At 39.0% G+C, this 21,362-nt stretch overlaps 1 protein-coding gene across 1 annotated transcript; it reads left to right on the forward strand.

Annotated features, from left to right (window-relative positions):
- The first annotated feature begins 2,361 nt into the window (after window positions 1-2,361).
- LOC101167248 (SH2 domain-containing protein 1B) lies at window positions 2,362-14,872 on the forward strand. Its single transcript, XM_011488614.3, has 4 exons — window positions 2,362-2,613; window positions 6,970-7,033; window positions 13,408-13,630; window positions 13,711-14,872. The coding sequence occupies exons 1-4, from the start codon at window positions 2,471-2,473 to the stop codon at window positions 13,749-13,751; spliced, it is 471 nt and encodes a 156-aa protein (XP_011486916.1). The 5' UTR covers window positions 2,362-2,470; the 3' UTR covers window positions 13,752-14,872.
- Window positions 14,873-21,362: the final 6,490 nt, after the last annotated feature.

Genomic DNA, 21,362 nt, shown 5'->3' on the forward strand with positions numbered 1-21,362 from the left:
AAAAATTGTTGTGAATATCATTTTTAGGTTTTAAAAAAACATTAAAAACTAAATCATAGAACTCATCAGTGGGATTACTCAAAAAAATATTTGGCATTTCCCTAATTTTGTGCAACACCAACAGTAGAAATCCTCCGAAAAACCTCAATCCATTCATAAAAAATTAGGTTTTTCTTCTGCCTAATTCCCTTTCATGTGGCTGTTTTACGTTGTTTTACTCTTAGTTATTTCATCCTGTTGTGTTTACTTCTTTCTTTTTTTTTTCTGCACCATAAGTGTGGAGAGGGGAGAGGATGAAGAGATGGGTGCGATGTTCGGTGCCAGATGTGTTAAAAGAAAACCACAAAGTGCTGTCTGTGTTGGGCATGTCAAAATAAAACCTGAAAATGTGTTACATTGTGAGCATGTTATTGGAAGTTCCTAACCTGGAAAATGCCACCCCCTGTATAGTACCACCCTGGGTGACCGCCCACCTTGCCCATATCAATGGAGAAATTCTTCTCTGCATTTTGAGGGGGGTGTGAGCTGCAGACTAGCCATGCTCGAGGGGCAACAGCTGGCTGGGGAGAGTGGGGGTTGATCCGCCAACCCTCCGGTTGTTGGCTGACCTGCTCTACTGCCACCCTAAACTTAACTAAACTAAACTAAACTAAACTAAACTAAACTAAACTAAACTAAACTAAACTAAACTAAACTAAACTAAACTAAACTAAACTAAACTAAACTACACCACGCTGGACATTCCTGCCCTTAGACTTTCCTTCTCAGTTCATATTAGAGTTTTCTCATGAAAGTGTGTGGACAAAGGTGGAGTTTCCCTTGTCACATTGTTTCCTGTTGTGTTTTTTTTTTCTGTGGGTGGGGGTCACTATCACTTTATTGGCGACCCCCCCCCCCCCCCCCACTGCAGTGGATGGTTACCTTGTGTAATTTGAAAGTGACCTTAAAGGGGGATTACTGCTTTAATTTCTTACATTTATGTGTTATTTTTTGCAGATTTAACAATAGGCCTTACGTCCTACATCTTCTTTGGACCCCTGAAAATTGATTTCAAGGCTGTCATTGTTTATTCAATTAAAAAAATTTTTTTTTAGACAAACGTTGTCAGGCGTCGGGGTCGTCCCCGCGCACCTGCGTGAGGATCCGGTCTCGCACACCTGTTCAGCATCCAATCAGGGACCCTATTTTAGTCCATCTGGCCCTCCAGCCATTGTCGGTTCGTCTGCTCTAATGAAGGACTCGCCGATCCAAGCCAAAGCCAACACTAAAGCCTACGCCAAAGCCCTCGCCAAGGCCAAAGCCAAAGTCTATGTTAAAGCCTACGCCGAAACCCAAGCCAAATCCAAAGCCAAGCCAAGTCAAGCCAAAGCCAACGTCCACACCAAAGCCACCAGATCCGAAGCCACAAGAACCCAAGCCTCCAGACCTAAATCTCGCAAGAAACTCAGAATCCTCCTCCAAAGAACAAAACACCCAAAGAACCAAGACCAACACCAAAAAATCCAACGCCCAACACCATCTGTTTCATCCAACAATAAAACTCACTAAATCAAACCAAGTCCTCGTCTGCCTTTTTGGGTCCAGCAGCTCCAAACCTAACAAACGTGAGACCAACTCTTAAAAATGTGGGATTATAAATAAACAGTATTAGGATTATTGGATTTCTGTTCTACAGAATAATGGGGTGCCGGTTGAAATAATTAACCATATGAAAATTACGTGTCAATTTTACCACAGTGAGACATTCTTTTTCCAAATGAGCTGCCTTAATAACCCCTTTTGTCAGTATTTATCACAAATTAAAGCATTATCTGTGACTTGAGGGAATAAACCTTTAGCTGTAAATACAAATCTCTAATTTAAAGTTACACGAAAATAATATAAATGTTAATTCTAATTCTAAGGGTGTATTTAGACTGAATGTAAACCTAAATGTTAAGTCTAAATGTTACGTAAGTGATAATTCCAGATGGAGTGTGCATCATCAAAACTTATCGCAGAAGCCTGAAAACCGTCCTCTGCTTTTGACCCGGACGGTTGCTTCCGTGAAGCAATAATAATGGTAATAATGGCAATAGTTATAATATTAGCCATATTAAATAATAATGACACTCACCTAAAAAATGAGTTTATGTTATGATAAATACTGACAAAGTGGGAAATAAATGCATCGAACATGGAAAGAAAATGTCTACATGTGATGAAATTGTAAAGTCATTTTCACGAGGTGAATTTTTACATTCGGCGCCCCATAGAAAATGTTCACTATACATTTGTCATTCAGCCTTTTTCGGCTTTTCTTCTGAGAATCTGAACACGTGTTTCCTGTGGTTTCTTCACTCTTCAGGACTGACCTCCAAGCACTCTTTATGTCTTGCTCAAATAAAACGCAGAGTCTCTGTCAGAGTCTGAGCAGTTGACAGGAAGCAGAAGCTGAGGTGGATGTGCCGCTCTTCAGTCTGCGTTTGCCATGGCGTCTGCTCTGCCGGAGTGCTACCATGGTCCCTTAAGCAAGGCAGAGTGTGAGGAGCTGCTGGCCAAGAAGAACAAGGATGGAGCGTACCTGATCCGAGACAGCGAGACCATCCAGGGAGCCATGTGCCTGTGTGTGTTGTGAGTACTGATTCATCACAAACGGGCTGAGGATGTCGAACCTGCTGCCCTGAGCAAAGCAGAGCTGTCGTGATCAAACACAACTGTGGATCGGTTCAAAAACCCGTCTGATTCTTGAACTTTGCTGATGCAGAGACAGCGAGAAAGAGGTCGACGGCGCTAAGGGCCTTTGCTCTCATCCGTCCACCAAACCTGCACCGCTGCAGTAAAAAAAACCACAATCTGAACTACACGAGGGGTCCATCATCAGCTCCCTCAAACCCTGAACAGACAAACCTCTGACTCTGCAAAGTCTCAGATGGGAGGTGAAGCTGGAATATCATTGTTTGTAGATAAAAGTAAAATCTTTGTGAACTTTCCAAGATGTCACAAACTTTTTTTTAAACAAAAACCTCATCTCAAACCACAACTCTTCTTTAACCTTGAAGCTTCCACATCACAACAGTTCATGTGTTTAAAAACAGCTTCTGCACATCCACACAAAAACAAGGAAATGCTCTTAGAATCTTCTGAAAAGGAATTGAATCTCAAATTTCATGGTTGATTGAAACCCCAAAATAATCAATCAAGGATATGTGAAGCGTATTACATTCACTTAGAAAAAAAACAACAAAAAAAACAGGAAAATCTTCGTTCAAATATTTTCGGTGATTGTCGTTCTACTATTTTATAGAAGTACAAAAGCAAAGAACTCCAAACAGGCTGGGCTCTAACCTCATCTGCTCATGAAAGCTAGAAGATGAGTTGCAATTAAAAGTTGAAAAGACACAGAGTGTCCGTGTCACAGACATGATCCGTTTAGCTCATGCGTTCATCACGACATCACCCGTCTCCTTTGTTCTTCCCATATCTACGAACATAAACCAAAACGTTGGGGAAGTATTTAATATTGTCCAATATGATCTGCTTTATTCTGTTTGTGAGTCAAACTCAACAACGATATTGGGCACAAAGCAGCAAAGTCCCTGGATGACCTGCTGGACGCTCACGGTGTGGGTCTGTTGCAGTCTGTTTCCCCAAGGTATTTTTTAAAATGATTTTTGATATACTTTTTCTCTTTTTCAAGACTTTTTTTGTTTTTCTGTTTTTTTCCATTTTTAGAAAAAAATTATAATTTTCACTATAATCTTTTGTAATTTTTGTTATAATTTTTATTTATTTTCACCCTAATTTTTCTAATTTTCTTTTTTTCAGAATTCACTTTAATAGTTTTATCTTTTAGTACTAAAGCCAGGAGATGAGGACGCGTCTAAAACTTGCATTAATCAGAAAGAGTAATGTTGTAGACTTCTTAGGTTTTAACAATTAGGAGTTTTTGATATTATTTATGGAGAATTAATGAGAAACTGTTAATGTTCGTCTGGGGTGTTTTTGTGTACTTAGTTACGGTCCCTGCCTGCCTCTGCAGCTTCACATTAAGACAAACTGGTTGTAAGTCATTTACACAAATAAACAGTTCATACATCCAACGTTTGCTCTGTAAAATAAAGTCATTATGAAGAACACAACAGACCGGTGATGTCGTGACCAGCACATGAACTAAACCGTGTCCGTGTCACAGACGTGTGACACGGACAACTTTTAACTGCTGCTCATCTTCTAGTTTTCATTAGCAGATGAAGTCAGCTAGTTTGTAGTTCTTTGCTTTTGTAGTTCTCAAAAATATTGGAAAGAAAATCATGAAAAAATTAGAACAAAGATCACCCGTGTGTGTGTGTGTGTGTTTATTAATGCAACAGACTTTTGTATAAAGATGACAAAATTAAGTGAAAACTTTTGACACAGAGCGCCATTTTATTTCTTTTCTCAGTTTAGGTTTGCTCCAAAAGGCTTTTTAGTTGCGTCAAATTCAATATGTTTGATTTATTATCAAAGGAGTATTTGAAATGAAGCTATTCTTCAAAAACTCTAACCGAAGCAAAGGGCAGCAGGTGTTGTAGAAATACTCGAGGTTAACCCTTAACTTATTACATTTTTTAGTCAACCTGCAAGAGTCCAGGTTTGTTTTTGATTCACATTTAAATTTCACAGTAATATAGTTTGTTTTGATTTCTTTCCTGATGAAGATCTAAATGAGGGTTATTATTTTAGGAAAACTCTCCTGAAATTGTTTAACTTGACACAAAAACAGTTTTTACATCTTTCGAGCATTTGTTGCATTTTTCCTGATTAAGCTTCCTGAAATGTATTTTTTGTTGGTGGCAAAGATTAAAATGTCTAATCTGTACAGAAATCAGGTGGGGGTGAGGTGTTGCAGTGGTAGGGCAGTAGAGCTCCGATCGGAAGATTGTGGGTACGATTCCCGTCCTTGGGCAAGACACTGAACCCCACCTTGCCTCTGGTGGAAGGTTGGCTCCAGTGTTCGGCAGCGGAGCCCCCACCAGTGTATAAATGTGTGACTGGGTGAATGTGTCTGTAAAAAGCGCTTTGGGCCTTATAGGTAGAAAAGCTCTATATTTACCAGAAATCCTCCTAACTCAGCCCGACTGCACCCAGATGAGTGAGTGTTGGCGTGAACCCAAGAATAATGCAACAATACAATCAGCAGTTATACATTCATACAAAGACGTATCAAATTTAGGATAATTAGACATTAAATTAAAGATTCCTCCAAAGGGAGTGAAAGGAAGCAAATTTATATAATCCCACCCCAATTCTACCGTAACCATTTTTATTACATGATTCATCATGTAATTCATCATCTGGTAATGCCTTACCAGCACAGTTGGAAAACCTTTGTTTTCTGACATCTCTGTAATAATCTAATTTTTAGTTCATTAACTCTGTGTATGTTTTCTTTTGACCTAATTGAAAAATTAAATGATAAAGAAACAGATCACTTATTTGAAAGAAAAAAACGGACCTGCGGTAATTGGTAGCAGACAACCATGACTCCACGGTGGTGATGGGCGATACCACGCTTTTAAGATAGGATTCAACATTGATTACTGTTTTTATGAAATATTCAACACTAATACCGTCACAGATTGCGGGTGATTTCCTTTTGGTGAATTCTTTTTTCAAGCATCTCATTTATTATCGTAAAAACCAATGCCACCAAAACCTGACCGGGTAACAACGTTAATGTGTTAAAATGACAAAACTTTTCTATTTAAAATCCCCTACTCATGCCGGCGGCTCCTCTGGTCATGTGACTTATAATAGTGGAGGGTGTTTTTGGCGCAAAACACTTACGTAGTTCAGTTATGACCAAAAATATCTACAAATGATTCATGCACATTTGTTTTCTCATTAGCAATCGATTCTTTAATAGAGTAGTCGATACCAAAAGTGGTGATGTACGGGTATCTACATTACTTTCATTACTACCCATGGTAGATGAGTAAAGACTACTAAATTAGAATTTAATTTATAAAATGTGGGTCTGTGATGGACTGGCGAACAGGGTGTGCCAGGCCTTTGGCCAAAAGTATCTAGGATAGGCTCCAGCAACCGTGTGAGCCCAAAAGGGATTCACCAGATTCTGAAAATGGATGAATGGATTTTTGCGATTGTTAATATTTTTAATCTAAAGTATCCCTTGCAAAGTGCAATCAAGTACTCTCATTTTTGAACCATTGGCTTAGTCACTTATTAGCTAGTTTGTAAATTTCCAGTATTTGATTCTGCAAAATGCGGATTTAAAAAAAATGCTGATTGATTTTCCAAAAGTTTGAGAAGTTCCTCTGACGAGGATTTTGTGCACTCGTTGTAAAAGCACAGATAAAATCCACAGAGAGAAAAACGTTTGCGGGTGTCTGAACTGGTGTGAATGATGTGATGGAGCCAGTGACACCCCCAAAACAACAGGCCTCAATGTTTGTTTGTTGTTCCTCCAGACTGCTTATAGACTGTTTATAAGTATTCATTGTGTGTGGGCTCATGGGATGTATGTGTTAACGGAGGGGAGGGGGGGGGGGGGGGGGAAGGGTGGGTTGGCTTTTTATTGTAATATAGTGTGTTTTTGTTTTAAAGGGAAAGTGCTTCCAGCCATGAAAACAATTTTTATAAATAAAGTTTGATTTGATTATTAAACTAAACATTTTTAAAAAAAAGTTTTACTTTGAATTATTTTCTATTATACACAATATGCATATAATTTGCATTCATTACGTCTGATCTCATTTATTTTTAGCAATAAAATGTCTTTCTCACATTTACTAAGAAGTGTACATCTGTTGGTGAAGGCTAAGCTGTTTGAGTTTTTACTTAACTTAGTTCAGTATTATAAACGATTCAATACATTTCTATTTTTTCCTAATTCCATTTCTTTTTCTTGTTAGGTCCAGGTTTGAAATGTTTTTGAAAAATGTTTGTGTCAGTTTGTTTGTAAATGTGTGTGGTGTTTCTCTGCAGGAAACGGCGTGTGGTGCATACATACAGACTTTTCCAGACCCACTCAGGAAACTACACTCTCATGGTAAACACCACACGCACACAATCACACAGCAGTCAAACATTAGTCACAAAGGGTCAAACTCAAAGTCATCAATTATTTGGTCTAAGTCTGGAGTGAACATAAATTGAGAGGATAAGGAGCAGTTAGAAGTTTCTCCAGTTGTCAAAGTCGCTTTAAAATTAGTTTTGACTCTTGCTCTACTTGATCATGGAAAAGGATTTGTATTGAGTGATGAATGTGTGAGACGGTGGTGAGATGTGCTGTAGGTGTGGCAGAGGTAGTTCAACATGGAGGTGGGACACCACCAACGATCAGCTTTGAGCTCCTTCTTGTTTCTATGGTGATGGACAGACTGACAGATGAGGTCAGACAGGAATCTCTGTGAACCACGATGTTTGCAGATGACATGGTGATCTGTAGTGAAAGCAGGAAGCAGGTGGAGGAACACCTAGAGAGGTGGAGGTTTGCTCTGAATAGGAAAGGAATGAAGATCAGCTGCAGCAAGACAGACTATCTGTGTGGAAATGAGAGGAAATGAAGTGGAACAATGATGTTACATGGAGGTGGAGAGGGTGGAGGAACTCTAGAAAAGAGGTGAAGTGGAATCTGCACACGTGACGGGCAGTGAGGTTTGTGGCTTTGAGGCACAAACTTTTCTCTATTAAATGTGTTGCAAAATTCAAATAGAAATATCTAATTTGACAATGAAAATGGATTAACAGAAATGCTTTTTCATTTTCACAATGTAACTGCATCAACTGACTCAAAAAGAAAATTAAAAATCAATCCTCTAAAATGCTTTTTCGTTTTCTACGTCGACAACGCTAATTCAATGACATAAGTAAATATATAATGCAGAGAGGGGAATGCATTTTCATTTTCACATCGACCGTGAAAAAACTGTCAGTGTGGCGTTCCAGAGAAGGCTTTGGAGCGGGAACAGGACCGGCCAGCTGTTCCACGCGAGCAAAGCATGTCTCTGAGCAGAGCAGCCGGACTTGTAGCTCAGTGTTTGAGGGCAGGGGAGGGTGCTTTGTTGTGGTGTGCGCTCCGGAGGAGGCTTCGGGATGCTCTGCATGAGCGAGCTGGGAAAACCATGTCCCCAAGCAGAGGAGCGGCATTGGGACGGTTTTTGAATGCGGAAATGCCACTCCGCACAGTCCTGAAAAAACGTGTAAATAATCATGTGAAATTGTGTTTCCAGTCGAAAATAAAGGCTGATGTTATTCCCACATATTTACGTGCAGCCAAGATGCGCATTGCGGCATTGACCACATGGGTTTTAAGTTCATCAAGGGCTAAATGTTGTTGTTGGCATGTATTACCATAATCCTAACCCTTCTGGGTCCATGCGGCCAGTGCTTTATTTTTTTATGAGTGATCAGGCACTTAATAATAATCGTAGCAATAAGTAAAGCACATTTAGAAGATCATCTCCTGCTGTTTCGGCTGGTTTTGTTGTTGGAAGACAGCTGCAGCCTCCCTCAACGGCTCTAGCACAGATTTATCCAAGCTGAACTTTCCAACTTCTGACAACATTTCCCAACCTCTTGCTCCACTCTTCTTTTCTTGCTTTGTCCTTCTTTTTCTAGTGCCTAATATGCGCAGCAGTGACAGAAGAAGAAGAAGAAGAGTGAGAACTGTTTGTGAGAATCCATTTTGCATATTGATCTTTCCTTTTATTTTTGAGTCAACGAAAGCAGCTTCATTGCGAAATTATGAAAGCAATTCCGGTTTTGACTTTCATTTTGAATTATGAGACACATCTGCTTACATAATTTTCGAAGTCAGTCTGAGCAAAACATAAAATAACTGACTCCTGTTGAAAGAATTAAAAGGCCAGTTAGGCCTCTATGTAGACCTCCCACCTTTCATTTGATTTGATTTGACTGATTTATTTCAAGCATTAATTGTCACATGTACTTATCAAACTCATTACAGAAAAAGACACACTTAACCCTTGTGCTATCTTAGATGATCCCCCCCCCCCTTACATTGACGTGTTTTCCCTACCATGACAAAGGTGGATAAAGGTGGAAAGATTTCATGTAATCCATGGACACCAGTGAAGATCACAAATCATTGAAGAAAAAAGGTTCAGAGCACTGTCTAGTGGGTCTAGATGACCCAACTCCCAATGGTAAAGTGCCTAGGATAGCACAAGAACAGTACAATAAATATCTACTATTGTATTCTAATATATGTTTAGATTTATTTATGACTGAAACACTTTTTGAGACTTTAGTTTGTATGTGTCTGATGTGGCTTCCAACTTAGTTTTTCATCAATATTAACCCCCTAAGAATTAGATTTTTGGAATGAATTGGTAGATGTTCTGGAAATCAATGCAGGGAAGCAGATTGAGATGTTTGGACACATTGAGATGAGGATCAGTGATGATGTCTGTGAAAGGATGTTGAGGCTGGCGCCATGAGGAAGGAGGTCTAGACAGGGACCAAGGAGGAGGTTCATGGATGCAAAAAAATGGAAATGCAAATGTAGAAGAGAGAATTAGATGGAGGCAAATGATTAATTGTGGTGACGCCTGAATGGAGCAACTGGAAGACAAAGAAGAAAACAACACGATCTACGTGAAACAGCTTATTCAGGGGCAGAGAAAAGTGGCTTTATGCCAGGGGTGCTCACACTTTATTTTAGTAATGTGTTGCATATCTGTGAAAAGCTGCTTTAAACTGTTGCTAACCGGTGCAAATTGTGTGTACTTGTAAAGCACTTTTCTACCCTCCTCGAAGACCCAGAGCGCTTTACAGTCAACATCCCATTCAGCCATTGACACACTGATGGCAGCTCCGGTGGTGGAGCCACCATCGATCAAAATGGGAAGGGGGGGGTGGGACGTGGACTTCCGGTTCCGGACTTTGGGTTCTGGCTAATAAAGTCTAGGCTTCATCTTGTTGTCTGCAGCCTGGTGCTGACGTGGAGGAGGCCAATATCTGAAGGTTCTACGGCTTCATTTTAAACTAAAAAAATCCTATACGTCGTCAACAGCACGAGTCTTCATATTTGCATTATTACAGTTGTTTAGTGTTATAAACCAAAAAGTTCTTGATATCGCAGCTTTTACCTTTCTGGGAAAAAAATTTTTACTCTATGAATACAAAAAAAGTAATATAATAAAAAAATAATAATAAAAACACACTTTGCATAATTTTGACGCATCAAGCAATCAAACTGAGAACCGATTCAAACAAAACAATTGCAAGCTGTCAATGTAAATGCAAATGTGACATCCATCCTCCCATTTTACCAAAGATTCCACACTTTGAAGAATCAAAACCATGAAGTTCAGTCTGCAAAGTATAAATTAACATTAATTTGGACATCTTTTGATTGCTTCGAAAAGCAATTCCTCAAAGTCAATCATGTTGTCGGACGGATGCTCATAAGGCAAATTAATGAACAAATAAACAAATATTGAATATCTTCATGTTTGTTATGTTATCATGGCAGCATGTTGCTTAAGAAAACTGGAAACTCTTTAAAAGCTCAGCCTGAAATGTAGTAAGTTGTGAGGTTGCTGTCGGGAAACTTTTTTATAAAATTGGACTGAAGAAATACTGGTAAATACACACATACACACACACACGGAAAGACACACACACACACACAGTGGCAGACAGTAACATGGGGCCATCCCTTTGCAGAGGTTGTAGTCATTTTTTGTTTTTTAAATTCTTACCTATCAGGGTAAAATGCTCGTCGAATAACTTCTGCACTGGTCAACGTAAATGTCAAGAATCCAAATGTTTTGATAATCATTTCTAAACTGAAATCACATTTAAAGGTAGAACAATTGTTTTTTATAAACATTATTTTTACTAGGAAGAAACATTGAATTTATTGAATAGACTAATTTGTTTTTATTTGAGTGGCATCAAATAAGAACATTTTTCCTTTCCTATACTTTTCTGTCCCTTTTCTCATTCTTAACATTCTTTATCTTCTTACTGATTTTCTTGTATTCTATTCTTTTTGTCTTTCTCTCTGCTCATAGTGTTGTTGTTAACTGACATAGTAGGATATTTGTTTGGGATTTTTTCCCCTTTTTTATTTCATCAATAATATAATGACAATGATCATTTTTATTACCTCGTTTTTTAAAAATCTCTTTAACGACTTTTATTCTGCTGCCTGCTGTTAACGGAATATTCCATTGCTGCAGAAGGAAGGGGAGGATTTGATTTTGATTTGAAATGGTTTATTTCAAGCAATCAAATAGGAGTAATACACACAAAAGCAATATAATCATCAGTTATACATTCATACAGTAACTAATCAAACTTAGGATAATTAGACATAATTAATAAAAATTGCTTGAAAGGGAGTGGAAAGAAGCGAACTTATATAATCCCACCCCGTTATACTATAACCATTTTATTACATGATTTATCAATATCCGGTTCCTAGGTTTTATCAGACAGAATTAAGAATCATAAGGTATCAATAAAGCACGTGCCAAAGATGAAATTACTTAAGTACTACGTCAAAAATAACTTTAGAAATCAACATGGCAAATGCAGCATCTGAAATATATGCAAATTATGTTACTTTTAAAAGTCATTCATATGCTTTAAAACATAATACTATACCAGTAAAATAGACACAACACTGTTTCAGGAGTTATCATAGCAAAATTTCATCAAGTATCAAAAGTTAAAAACATGTGCAAAATTATGCTACATTAGGAAAGATTTTTGAATCATTTTATCAATTTTAGGAGCTAGTGAAGTAATATCATCAAAAGTCAATCAATTTAACAATTTTCAATAAGTGATTAATCATTTGTTTTACTTTTTTAATTTTTTTTTTCTTTTTTTTTTTATAATAAGGTAATGCTGTAAGGAAAAAAATTTAAAAGGGTCCACAATCTGTCGATTGTCCAAGGTTGGTATTTCTTCTTTTACTGATAACAGCTGATCTTCTGGGTTCAAAACAGTTAATAGTTCTCTTCGATATTATGTCTGCAGACATTAGATTCAGGTCCATATCCTTCTTCAGCTGATATCAGCTGCGGTGAAAGTTGAGGTCAAATTGTCTGCAGGTCAGAACTCTCTGCTGTTATTCAGGTGACGTCAGACTTATGGAGAAAGTGAAGATTCCAGGTGTCATATTTCTTGAAATTATTTGGCTCTTTGATTTATTACTCCACGTTGATTCAGACGACCGTGATCAAACACTTCTCAAAGTCCTTCATGGTGTTCACAACCATAACCTTGGTGCGGTCCTCTGGACCGAGCGGTTTGACAAATCCTGCAGCCTTTAACCCAAGTGTTCTCAATCTGCTTACGCTTCCTGAGAAGCCGTGCATGTTTTGAGATTTCAGCATTCCTCCTGGTCAGATGGTCGTTCAGATAAGCAGCCGAACCTTTCAGGTTTTTGCGTTGATTCATCAGAGCTAGCTTGTGTTTGTGATTCACAAACCTGATGAGGATCGCTGGTTTATCCGTCTCCTTTCTCCTGGGGAGCAGGTGGCAGGTCTCGATGGTATTGAGATCCAGGGAAATCCCTTTAGATGTGAGAAATGAATGTATTTGCTGTTCCAGCGACGCGTCGATCTCCGTATTAGCACTGCTAGCTACGCTAGCGCTAGCATTAGCAGTGCTAGCTCCTGCTGAATTCAGCTTCGCTCGAGGCTTGATTGGTACTCCAGTGAGAATGACATTATTCATCCTTACTTGCTGTTCCACATCGTCCAGTCTTTTCTCCAGAATCTCGACCCGGTTTTCTCCCTGCTCGTTTTGAGCCCGAAATCTTCGGAACTCTTCCATCATCTCCCAGAGTGGCGTTAGTTTAGCCGACACTTGATCCATAAAACTTTTCAGCGTTTCTTGAATAATGTCAAGAGATTTTTTGAGCTCTTCATATTCCTGGGGTTTCTTCGGGGGCATGGTCAGCTCTCTTTTTGGAGAAAATCAACTTCTTAAGTAATTTGAAGATAGTATCCGCAGAGAGCCGCGACCACGCGTCCTGCCTTAACCCCGGAACCGGAAGCAGCAGGATGAAACACAGGGACAGTTTTATGTCATTTTAGTGATTTGTTTTTATTTTTTTTATGAAGGAGTTAAATTATAATGGGTGTTGTAATTATTTTAGATAGTTGTTTTAAGTGTCCAGGCAATCACCCACCTTTACCTGCACACATACAAGGATTTAGCTTCCCGCCAAAACTGCATGACTGTGACCTTGAGTTTCCAGAAACTGGTATTGGAGAACTAGGATTTGGCATAATATCATGTTTCAATCTAACAAACTCGAAAACATTTTCCTAACAGTTGCTATGGAGAGCCATCTGCCTTGAGGTTCCCATTGTGCATCAAAGTGTGACTTCTGTTTCCTGGGTGAAGTGGATTGAATTCTGTGTGATCCTTCCTCAGACTGCATCAGGTGTGAATGAAACAACATTCAAGACTTTAGAAGATCTGATCCGTAATTATAAGAGAAAAAACCAGGGCTTGGTCATACACCTGAGGCACGCCGTCAAAAGGAAGACGGACTTGCTGATCCAGAGAGGGGTGCCCAATGTCCCTGAAAGACGATCGGCCAGTCATCCGCCCCAGAGGAAGATGGTTGCAGACGAAGACCAGCATGATTATGAGAGTAGGTCCAACACAAGTTTCTCTTTTATTCTCACCTTCAGATATTCTTTGACCCCCCCACCCCCTTTTTTTTCTTTTTAGATCTTGCTGATTCTGAATACGTAGAAGTCCTTCCCGATTGACTAAAAAAGAAAGCTGAAATCATTGGGAAGAAATGCAGATGCAAAAAGACAAGACATTTTTCTCCCACTCCTATCCTTGAAATGCCTGTTCAATGATTTCTGGATGATCCTCAAGCAAAGGACAAGAAGACGACACAGCACCTTAAAACGGATATTTTAAAGCTTTGAAAATGAACCAGCAAGTGTTTTCATGGGGAGGTTTGTCTGCTCTGACGCTCAGTGTGAGGAAAGAAAAAACAACAGACTTGACCTGAGCATGGACAACAAGCTCAAGATTTTTTAAAAACAATATTTTTACTGGTCACTTTTTTAATACAGTGCAGAGTTTGGGGGGATTTTGCTGTATTTTGGGCCAAAAGGAATAATTTTTAACAGTTTTTGGACAGAGTCTGCATGTTCTTCATGCGGAGGATCCTCCTGCTCCACCACAGAGCAGGAATATGCTGATTTGAAAGGACTTCATCTCTCTCTCTGTGGCAGACAGGAAGAAGTGAGTGCAGAAACACCAGGATCATTCGGATTCATTACAAAAATGTCAGTTCGTTCTCACTTTTGAGTTGAATTGCAGCCTGACCATGACAGTGACTTTCTGTCTGTTCCTCTGATGCTGGCTGCGGTTTCACTCGTGCAGTACAAAGACTCAGTGTAAAGACAGCTCTCCACTAGGAAGCTATTCATCACAGACTTTGTAGCTTAGAGATAAATGAAGAGTCTGTGCATAGTTATAGAAGTGAAAACGCAGATATAACCTTGGTGTGGGAAGTGCAAGGACATGCATGTGTAAAGTGAGATGCATTCACTTCTTGCTGAGGTACACTGTTAGTTACATGAAACCACATTAAAGAGTCTACAGCTGTCCTTTAACAAACATGTACATGCCTCCAAAAGCAAATGAAGACTAAAGCATCACACCGAACAAAGTATGCAACAATGCACAGCTTTTCTGCATTTTATAAGAATTAGTTTTGCTTTTTGATACAAGATGAAAACGTTGTTTGATTGTTTTTACTGTTTGACAGTCTGTCTGTGCTGCATGTTTGTTTTAACGCTGTAAAACCACAAATGTTTGCACAAGTTTGTGGGAGATCCTGTCGGGGCACAAAGTTATTTAAAAAAAAAAAGCTTTAAAAAAAAGAAGAAAAGGACAAAAAGGATTGTTTTTCCTCTGGATGCGGTTTAGGTTTGCTCTCTGTGCAGAGGGATTTTTCTATGTTTGACATGTTAGTGGACCTGAACGCCTCATCAGCTTTACAACACCTGAAGCTGGAAACCAAAGGAGATGAATTCAACGTAACGTCAGAAAGCCAAAACCTCATCTTGACTCATGCAACTCCTCTGAAGATAGTGCATCATTGAAGTTCTTATCTTTTCAAGAGGTTGGAACATTCTAATTGTAAAGCTTAAATTCACACAACAGAGGAGCCATGAAGTGAAGACAGAAAACCAATTCTTTACATTGGATCTCTGAACTTGGCTGTCAGTCCATCTGTTCTGGGCTACAAAGAAGTGAAGATGAAAACATCCGTCCACAAAACCACACTTTCTCTGAGAGTGACCTTGACCTTGACCTTGGGTGATTGGTGTGTTCTCCACTCTGAATTTTGGCTTAGGTGCTACAGAAAAACTCAGGCAATGCATTCATAATATCGCACTTCAGTTTTCTGTCGTTGCACTAGGGTTTTCTCTGATGTTTTTAATCTTCATGGAAAAGTATGTATGGCTATTTTTGAAGCATTCAATATTCAAATAAATTCTTCTTTTGGTATAAGTCATTTAAAAAAAGTGTTTCTTTTTTTTGAAAATGTAAACACAAGCACACATCCTGTCCGTTTCTCAAACCAAGAAAGAGGAAGTCCTCTCAAGCCATCATCATGCTCACACCACTCAGCACCAGAGTTTAGTCAGGCCTGAAGTTTGAACATTCAGCTTCAGTGAGGAAGGAGGTAAAAAGACAGCAGGAAGCACGAGACCGGCTTACAGTGAAAAACGCTGAGCATCGGGTACAGGACATAAGATGGGACCTAAATACAGTTTTTGTTCAGACAGAAGCAACAAAGTGCACAATTATTTGTTCTGTATAGGCTCAAACAGTTGAAAACATTAATACCACACATAAACATTAATGCATAAAAACACAAATCACGCATTTTAAGGGTGTTTGGTCATCAATCTTTGATAATGCAATTTATTTACAAAGGAAGGACCAGACTCCCATATCTTATCTCCAATATTCCTATCTATTTTATAATTCGACATCTTTACACAGTGCTTAGAAGTACACATGGCATTATATCATCAAGTAGAATTATTTCTTTATACAAATGTTATTTTTTATTATGTTTCTTGTCCCAGTATTTTTATGTTTTTGTTCTCCAGTTGTTTTTTTGCCACAGTGTTGCCACTCCCTTGCAAAATAGTTTGTTTTTGTTTTTTTGCTGAAGAGGAATATCCTGGTTAAGTAAAGGTTAATAATTATAATAATAATAATCTGTATTAATCTTATGTCTATTGTTCCGGTGTCTGTGGTTCAGTTTTCAGTCAGTTCCTTGTTATAACTTTTTTGCTATCTTTAACTATGACCTTGAACAGGTCCCTGTCCTCTGTTTGTATATCACGTTCTCAACAATTCTCAAATGTACTGTCTGTGGGTCAGCAGGTATTTCATCCCCAAGAACGTCCTGCAGAGTTTTGATGATGCTTTGCCAAAAGGGATCAGTTTTACTGCATGTCTAAAAGATGTTAGAATTGTTGGCATGCAGGTCCCCACAGAGTCCCCAGCATTGTTGTGGAGTCCTCCGCTCTTTGTGGGGACTGATAAACCACCTTGTTATATTTTTCCACCCACATTCTCTCCGTTGTATTTAACATGTTGAGGTATGTTGTGAAAGGCAGATTGAGTACCGGTCATCCTCTGAGTCAAGTCCACCTGCAGCTCTGACTCGTTTTAAGTCTTGAGTCAAATACACTACAACAATGGGGGTCGCTTTGTATTTAGCTGGGTGTATCTTCTCCCCCAGTCTTGCTAAACGGCTGCAGGGTGGGGCAGTGGTTAGCGCTGGGGGACCTGAAACAGACTCTGTGTGGAGATTGCATGTTGTCCCTGTGCATGTGTGGGTTTTCCAGGGACTCTGGCTTCCTCCCAACGCCCAAAAACATGCTTCATAGGTGAATTGGTCACTCTAAATTGTCCCTAGGTGTGAATGGGGATGTGCATGGTTGTGTGATTGTGGTCCTTCAACAGACTGGTGACCTGTTCAGGATGCCCCCTGCCTTTGCCCACAAGAGGCTGAGAGAGGCTTTTTCTGGTATGGGTCAGGAGGTTTCCTGAAGTGACAGTATGCTGCCCCCTACAGGTCATCAGTTCGCCTACAGGTGCCGCGTCTTCTTCAGCAACTGACCATCTGCTTATGGTGAACTGCTTTTTTGTTTTTTTGTCAAGAGGGGTTTGATGGGGATCTTTCCAGCCTCAAATAATGAGATTTCATTATTGAAGTACTTCAGTTAATGCTTTTATTCCCTTATGGGGTGGGTTCGCATTGTAACGACCCAGCCAGGGCGTCACTTTAGCGGGGTAGCAAACGCCAATCTGCTCATGATGAGGCTTCAGTGGAGAACTGTCCGTGCCCCATACACCACACAACCCCAGACAGTCTCAGGAAGAATCAGAGAGAGAGGTAATATCTGCTTTTGGGCAACAAGCCTGTTTTTCCCAGCACACAAACAGCTCCAACACCAAGGACTTGACTTCAGTTCACATCCCTCTGACTCAAGGTTTCACCCTAAAACTTCCCACTTCCCATAAGCCCTAGGGGCTGAAGGTGGGACTAACCTCCGGGTCGCTACAGTATGTTTTAAGTCTCTCGGAAACCATTCAGAGGATGTGTGAGGATTCTGTGCTCGGGTTTTTGTCATGTTCTGTTTTCCTCGTCAGTCTCACCAGGTTCAGGTTGATCATCCACAGTTGGCTTTATTTACTTCATACCCCTCAACCTATTTAAGGGGTCTGGTTTTCAGTTCATCCTTGTCAGGTCATCTGCTTTGCTCTGCTCCATCACACCACCATTTTGGTTTTGCCTTGTTCACGTTTTTTAATTAAATGTCTAAGTTTCTGCCCCAAAGCCTGCATTTTTATGTCCCACATCAAAAGCTGGTGACAGGGTGGTCTGTTGTCTAGAGATAATGGGAGACGTTTCTGTCTAAGTTTGGCAAATGTCTTCAAGTTGGTACATTTTTTATGTCACCACTGGCCTCTTTATCTGTGACTTCACCTGGATTTCCTTCCTGAAGCTCACCGCAGCTGAATGCAGCTAAAAACCACAGAGGCCAACCGTGGTGGTGTCAATACAGCAAGTATGTTTGGCTCATTCCTTTTATACGGTGGTCACCCATCCATATCCCATATTTCGTTAAAAAATGGGCTAAACTGCAGTCCGCTTCTTTCATGTTTCAGATCTTCTTAGAGATATGGATACAGTCGGGGCGTCCCCTGAAGCTTTGAACATTGTGAGCCCAAACCCTTACAAAAGACTATGGGAATTTACAAACTGAAAAAACGGCTTTTACATCAAGTTTCTTGAGCATTGTAACACCTCGTTTAAAGACAAATACTGCAACATGTACTTCAAAAAATATAATTAAACGGGACAATGTAAACAACCCCTAAAACATCAGTATTGATGTTAAGGAAGACGAAGTGATGACATTTGATATTAACGACAATTTCTACTTTTTTTCTTTCCCTCAAAACAAATGTTCTGTTTTACGTTGCACACTGGATCTCTGTGGCTGCAGATAAATGGGATCCAGTATTGTGTTGTCACTTTCCTCTGTTCCATACTGATGCTTTTCTCTCCACAACTTGTTCTGTTGAGAATCTTCTGCAAAAAAGGATAAATGTGAACTGTTTTCAGTCATTTGCAACTTTTTGAAATAAGTTTATATTTACTGTACCTCTCATCTAATCTATGTCTCCCTAAAGCCTTCACTTGTTTTCCTTCTTTCACCTGCCTCTTTCCTCTGTTTAATTTCACTGGTCACATCCCTCTTCACTTACAGATGGAAGACAAACAAGGCACTGATACTCTCCCTCCATCTGGGGCTTCCTGCAAGATCTCACCCTGTGGGGTCAAAATGATCACAAGAACGGTGAGCAAAGATCCCAGAACCACACATGGGGACCTAGTGAATGACCTGAAGAGAGCTGGGACCACAGTCACAAAGGCTACCATCAGTAGCCTTTGGGAGAATGTCCCATGGTCAGATGAAACCACAATAGAACTTTTTGGTAAGAACTCTACTCGTCGTTTTTGGAGGAGAAAGAATGCTGAGCAGCATCCAAAGAACACCAGACCTACTTTAAAGCACGGGGGTGGAAGCATCATTTTTTTCAGCAAAGAGACCATGATCCATGTGAAGGACAGAATGAATAGAGCCATGTATGGTCAGACTTTTAGTGAAAACCTCCTTCCATCAACAAGGGCACTGAAGATGAAACGTGGCTGGGTCTTTCAGCATGACAACCATCCCAAACACACTGGCCTGGCCATTTGTAATAGATAAATCACACTGGAACACAACTGCAAGGTTTCTCACACCAACAACAGGAAACTCAAAGACACAGATTAAAGCATAAATAAATAAAGAAGAAGCACTTGATAAAACCATTATTTAAAAGTATATAAAAAGTAGAGAAATTGACTGCTCGGCCAACTGCAGCAGTTCAAGTATAAGTCTAAGTGAAGTCCAACGTGGTGCTTTCCTCATCTTTTTGCTTCACAGCTCACAGCCTGAAGGATGAAGCTTCCGGCATGACGCCATGTTGTACACGAGTCAGTTCAAAACCTTTTGCCACCTATGCAGGGCTTCAAGATTCTCACATCTTTTATACAATAATTTTGACTATGTCAAATGATGTGGTCTAAGCTATGTACACAAAACCATCTATATGAAAAAAAATCCCTCGTTTTAGGAGGTAAGAAGAATTTTAAAAGTATTCCCTTCAATGCTGATAGGAGGTTTTTGTCTCTTTTATGGAGTGGTCTGCTGATGAGGCAGAATCTCAGTGGCAGACAGGAGGAAGCTGGAGAAGCTGCTGAAGACTAGTGAGAAGAAAACAATTCTAGCTTTGTATCTGCCTTATAATATAGCGAAAAGCATTAAAAAGAAACAGGGATGAGACCATCATAGAGGGCCTTTACCACCTGTCATCACTCACAACACTAACCACACATAACAAGTTTCTTCTTAACAAATATTTTCTCAAATAAGTTTATTTGAAAAACGTCAGAACAATTTGTGGGGAATTCCAAACTTTTACCCTGACAAAAGAAAAAGACATTTGTTTTAAAGCAGTGCGAGTAACTTAAAACTAAACTCTGTTATTTTCAGCTTTTAAAGTAAAAACAAAGTACTTTTATATAGGCTCTTTGGCATCCCTTTTTTTTAACTTTATTTAATAAGGTTTGCTGTTCCAATCTTCAAATTTCAACAGTCCTGACTTAATAAATGAAGCATTTTATTATTTCCCTTTATCCAAGTAAATGTATAATTAACTTAAACTTTAACTTAAATAACTTTTTTCTGCTGTAAACATAACTGCATTAAATTGGTTTTATAAGTATTATCCCACACTTCAACACAATACATAAAATGAGGTAATACAGTGCACCATTCCCAGTACATTACAGGATAAAGAATATACATTATTTAAATCAAATATGGTTTAGCCACTTTATTTGTAATACCTGATAAATGAGGTTTCCAAGACAAGCCGTCATCTAAAAATCCATTAAGGAATCTAAAATAATATACTTTTTAATTGTTTTTACCATCAATGGACAATTTTACTTCATCCTGTTTTTTATTACGAAAACCATGAACAAACTCTTTTCCAGATTCAAAGAAAGCTTTGAATCATGAAAACAAGGTTTAAATGTAACCCTTTCAATTTAGACATATTTAATTGAATGTTTTACATTATTTCCAGAAGAAAAAACTATAGTTATATTTGCCAAAAGAAGACTTTCAATACATTTAAAATTTTGCAAATGTGATTTATGAATGAAAAAACAAACAAACGAATAGGACCTACGGTTGACCCTTGTGGGAGGCCACCTTCAATAGTCATGCAGTCCAAGGAATGACCTCCAAACTGTACACATTTTAGCCCTTTGTGGAACTAGTTAACCACATAGGGGCAACTCCGCTTTGAGATTAAAATAATATGATCAATACTATTTATATTGTATTTTTTTAAAATCTATTCCTGTTGAAAGATCTCTTGTTGTTTTCATTATTGCCAAGGCAGTAGATTGGTTTGACCGACAACCTTATTGATTTTCCTTTAATACCTTTTTTTTTAAATAAAGCATAATAATTTTTGAACAAATCTCTTTTCTTATGTTTAAAAAATTGTGAAAACACAAATTTTGGCCTAAAATTTTTTGTAGCAGTATTTGTTGCCATAATATAACATATTATTTAGCTGTTTTCTTTAAATGGTAGCTAAGAATTCCAACATGTCTGTGGTTTAAATTCTGATGCTGTAACCGAAAGACATAATAATGCATGCATTCCTGATGTCTATGGGTGCAGCACAGACTGTGCAGTGCA

Source organism: Oryzias latipes, chromosome 20 (genome assembly GCF_002234675.1).
Source record: "Oryzias latipes chromosome 20, ASM223467v1".
NCBI lineage: Eukaryota > Metazoa > Chordata > Actinopteri > Beloniformes > Adrianichthyidae > Oryzias > Oryzias latipes.

Coding starts and splice junctions, on each gene's coding strand:
- LOC101167248 (XM_011488614.3), top strand. CDS start 2,471: ATGGCGTCTGCTCTGCCGGAGTGCTACCATGGTCCCTTAAGCAAGGCA. Junction 2,614..6,969: donor GCCATGTGCCTGTGTGTGTT/GTGAGTACTGAT, acceptor GTTTCTCTGCAG/GAAACGGCGTGTGGTGCATA. Junction 13,631..13,710: donor AGACCAGCATGATTATGAGA/GTAGGTCCAACA, acceptor TTTTCTTTTTAG/ATCTTGCTGATTCTGAATAC.